Below are 4,578 nucleotides of genomic sequence, written 5' to 3' on the forward strand. Positions count from 1 at the left end.
GGCCTCCTGCCAGGAGGTGGCATTTTTTCCAGAAAGCATCAGCTGAGTAGTGTGGAGAGGGACCGGTGGTGGGCGGGGCCCTAGAACTCTCAAGATTATATGCCCTTTGTCTTCCACTACCAGGGTCGATAGGGAAGGACCCTCAGGTGGGGGCAGGGCAAGACACATTTGAGCTCACACTTTCCTTGGGTGGGTCTTGCTGCAGCTGCCCTGGGGGATGGGGGTGAGATTTCCAGGTCACTGGAGTTGTGTACCTAGGAGGATTATGGCTGCCTCTGCTGAGTCATGCAGCTTGTCAGGAAAGTGGGTAAGGCTGGCAGTCACCCAGCTCCCATGCAAACTGAAGGGCTGGTCTCACTCCCACCTTGCCCCCGCCACCCCCAACAGCCCTGAGTCTGCGTCCAGGCAGAGGGTGAGACAGGCTTGAAAACTTGCCCGAGGCTATCTGCCTCCCAGCTGCGAGAGAAAAGGGTTTTAGATCTTCCCCTGCCTGTGAAGTCTGCACACCTGATTCCTACTCTCCCCTGAGTTCTGGCCAGAAGGCTTCTCATCCCATTCAAATTGTTACAAAGTTCAGTTAGAGAATTCCTTGTCCCTGTGGTGTTTTACTCTGTGCTTCTCTGGCCACCCTGCTGATGGATCCCCGTGGTGCCAGGCAGGAATGGGCTGCTGCGGGACCCAGTGAGCTCCTGGGGCTTTTCTGCGCTTCCTCTACGCCTGTATTTCGCTCGGCTCTCTAACTGAGGTCAGCTCCAGGTAAAATCAGAAACTTCTGCAAACAAACCTTCAGCTTCTCCAGTGGGGATGTGTGTTTGGGAGAGGAGGGTCTCCCTTTCCCATTTCTGTAGTGGGGCACCCACATTATTGGGGCATCTCCTGGGTCCTGCAGGAGCAGTCCACTTCCTTCGGAGGGTCTGTGGGTCGTCTCGGGATTGCTGGTTTGTTCATGCAGTCGATCTGGAGCTAACATTCACAGTGTAAGCCTCTGCATGCTGCTGTGTCTGGAGCTGCAATCTAGTCTTGCCTCCCATCTGCCATGATCCCCCTCATGTTAAAATTAGCTTTTCATATAAAGATAATTTATTGACTCATGAACTAAAAAGAATGTGAAAATGGCTTTAGACACAGCTGAATCGAGGAGCTAACAGCATCAGACACCCTCTCTCTCCTTCTGAACTCCCCTTTGCATCTCAGTTAGGCTCTCTCCTCATACGGCCAAGGATTGGCTCCAGGCTCACATTTCTCCAGTTAAGCAACCCTAGTGGAAAGAGTGCCTTTTTTTTTTCTTTCCCTAGTGGGACAGCATTCTTGGGTTGAGTTTGATTAGCCTGACTTGGCTCACTTGCTACCCTGAATGAGTCACTGTAGCGAGAGGGATTTGCTTTTTTATTGGCTAGGCTTTTGTTCAGCATCTACCACTATATCCAGAAGGTTGAGTTAGTCCCATGCAGACCACATGGACTCAGAAGAAGGGACTGTTGATATATAAAAAAAAATATATATATATATATATGTATATATAAAATTTTACCAGAAGAGGGGATGCGGTACAACAAAGCAATAGATGTTCTATTCAAAATGACAGATAAAGGAGATCAAGAAGACAGAAGGAAGAAAGAGAAAGGAAGTAGATGAAGAAGGGAAGAGGAGGAAGGTCAAGAAAGAGGAGGAGATAGAGAAGAGGGAGAGAAAAATGAGTAAGAAAGAGAAAGAGATAAAAAGTAAAGTGAGATTTATCTTGATGAAAAACCTTATTCCTATATGGGATCAATGAGCATAGACACCTACCGCTTGAAACTCTGCACACAACACTTAATTCAGAAGGCGTACATGAGCATTCTGTGATGAAAGGAATGGAAATCCCAAAGTTGTCTTTACAAACATACACACTCTTTTGATATCAGATTCTGTGACTTTATCTGTGAATACAAAACACCTGATCTGATCCCTTGTTGAGAACATCACATGCCTCAAGGCCTTTCATATTTTCCACAGATGCAAGTGCCGAGGAGTTTCTTCACAGCTTCTTTAACCTCCTTATTCCTCAGGCTGTAGATCATGGGGTTCAACATTGGGGTGATCACTCCATAAGACAATCCAATGATTTCATCAGATGCTTTTGTGAACTTTGATTTGGGCTTCACGTACATGAAAAGGGCTGAACCATAGAATAAGATGACCACAGTCAAGTGCACTGAACAGGTAGAAAAGGCTTTCTTTCTTCCTTCAGCTGAATTAATTCTCAAGATGGAAGAGAGAATAATAGGAGATAAAAATTAACAGAAGAGGAATCACCAATAAAACAATACTTGCAACTATCATTATAAACACATTCATGGAGATATCTGAGCATATGACTTTAAGAAGAGCCAGGATCTCACAGGTAAGATGATCGATTATGTTATTCCCACAGAAAGGCAACACCATTGTCAGGACTGTCTGCACTAAGGAATTCAGAGAGCCTATGATCCAGGACCATGCAGCCATTTGCACATACAGCACTCTCTTCATGATGATGGAGTACGTCAGTGGGTTGCAGATGGCCACATAGTAGTCATAGGCCATTAAAGCCAGGAGGACACACTCAGTGGAGCCCAAGTCAAGGGACACAACCATCTGCAGAGCACAGTCAATGAAGGAGATGGATTTTCTCTCAGAAATCTATGGGTCTCTCAGCCGTGGATACCAGTGCCTGTTCCGGTGAGGGGGCAGAGGGTGCAATGGACTCCATCAGAGTCCTTAGCTTTGGTAGTTTAATGCTCTATTTTTGTGCTGGTTGGCCTCCTGCCGGGAGGTGTCATCTTCCAGAAAGCATCAGCTGAGTAGTGTGGAGAGGGATTGGTGGTGGGTAGTAATGCTTATTAAATATAATAAGCATTGGAGGAATGGATGATGATGTGTAACAGATGTCCAAGAATGAGAGGTTTCCAAGAAAGAAATACATGGGGGTATGGAGGTGAGAATCTAGGATCCTGATGATAATGAGGATGCTATTTCCCGGAGGATTATCACGTACATGATGAGGCAGAGCATGAACAGAAAAAGCTGGAGCTCTGGATATTGGGAAAGCCCCACCAGAAAGAATCCAGTCACGGCAAAGTAATTTCTTGTCTCTATGTGTTCATGTCATCTGCAGAGTTTAAAAAAGAACATGAGTCAGGAAAATTTGAATTTTTGATGTAGAGTTATCAAATAACTTTCACGTTCATCATTTTGTTTTATTCTTAGAACATGCCCTGTCATCAGCAAGAGCAGGGCTATTAACTTTGCTAATGATAAAAAAGGCACTGAGATCAATACTTTTTTTTTTTTTTTTTTGAGATGGAGTCTCACTCTGTCACCTACGCTGGAGTGCAGTGGCACAATCTTGCCTCACTGCAGCCTCTGACTCCCAGGTTGTCCTGCCTCAGCCTCCTGAGTAGCTGGGACTACAGGTGCGCACCACCACGACCAACTAATTTTTTGTATTTTTAGTAGAGACGGGGTTTCACCATGTTGACCCGAATGGTCTCCATCTCTTGACCTCATGATTCACCTACCTTGGCTTCTCAAAGTGCTGGGATTACAGGTGGGAGCCACTGCGCCCGGCCCAATACTTTTTAGTATCACACAGTAGCAGAGGCTATACTGGGAAGTGCCAGTCCTCTAATTACATAATATTTAGGGACAAATTACTTTCAAAGGTGGGTACATAAGAATCTCTATTGATGAATATTTTGAAATATTTATTTTTATAAAGATGTATCTAATTTAAAGTATCATGGAGATTTTGAACCATGCCAATTATCCTCACTATGACCTTCAAGTTACTTAACATTTTTGAGTCTAAGCTAGCTAAGCTACTAGTTTCAGCTAGGAAAATGGGGGGAAAGCTGTAACTCTTTGGTAGTTTATTGTGAGATTTAACTTAGATAACATCTATTAGGTGGCAGGTATAGTAGCTGGTTCCAACATGTCATCTAAAATTATATATTAAGAGATTATGATTGAATCAAAATAGCAGTAAGTATATATATGTTCATATATATTATAAATCGTAACTTTCAAGTCTACTCGACTGGGTCAGAAGGAATTTTTTTTTTTTTTTTTTTTTTTTTTTTTAATTTTTAGGGCAAGGGAATTGAAATTTGGGAGCATGATTGATGGAACATGAACAATTTTCTGATCCAAAGGGGACATCTAACCAGTTAAGAGTCTGGGAATCATTGGTGTTTAGTTCCTAGGAACTAAGGATCTTGGACTGCTACTACCTACAGCTTTCTTTAGGGCCTAGAATTCACCCTTTAATATTAGTCACCAAGTGTTATCTTTCTTTTTAACTTTTGTAATTTTCCAATTGGCCTAAATTCTCTATTCTTTTTTCTCTACCTTTTTGATGCATATTTTATGCTTTTGCAGGCAAGTTTTTATCATTTACAAGTACTTATTAATATATACTTTTCTTTCGATTTTTGTATTTTGTGCTTTGGACGCATCCCCAGGTCTTCCATATTAATTTAAATTTTGGCCAGGAAGCTTCCATGTGTGACGGAACTGACACTGGCTAATTTTTTTTTTTTTTTTTTTTTTTTTTTTTTT

The 4,578-nt window shown here is 42.7% G+C and overlaps 1 protein-coding gene across 1 annotated transcript in view; it reads right to left on the reverse strand.

The window, feature by feature from the left end:
* Positions 1–1,970: 1,970 nt before the first annotated feature.
* Positions 1,971–4,578, reverse strand: part of LOC112607694 (olfactory receptor 13D1-like) — a 4,849-nt gene continuing 2,241 nt past the window's right edge. Inside the window, 3 exon segments of the mRNA XM_025358865.1 lie at positions 1,971–2,262; positions 2,264–2,659; positions 2,862–3,053. Coding sequence (XP_025214650.1) covers positions 1,971–2,262; positions 2,264–2,659; positions 2,862–3,053 — 880 coding nt within the window.

Source organism: Theropithecus gelada, chromosome 15 (genome assembly GCF_003255815.1).
Source record: "Theropithecus gelada isolate Dixy chromosome 15, Tgel_1.0, whole genome shotgun sequence".
NCBI lineage: Eukaryota > Metazoa > Chordata > Mammalia > Primates > Cercopithecidae > Theropithecus > Theropithecus gelada.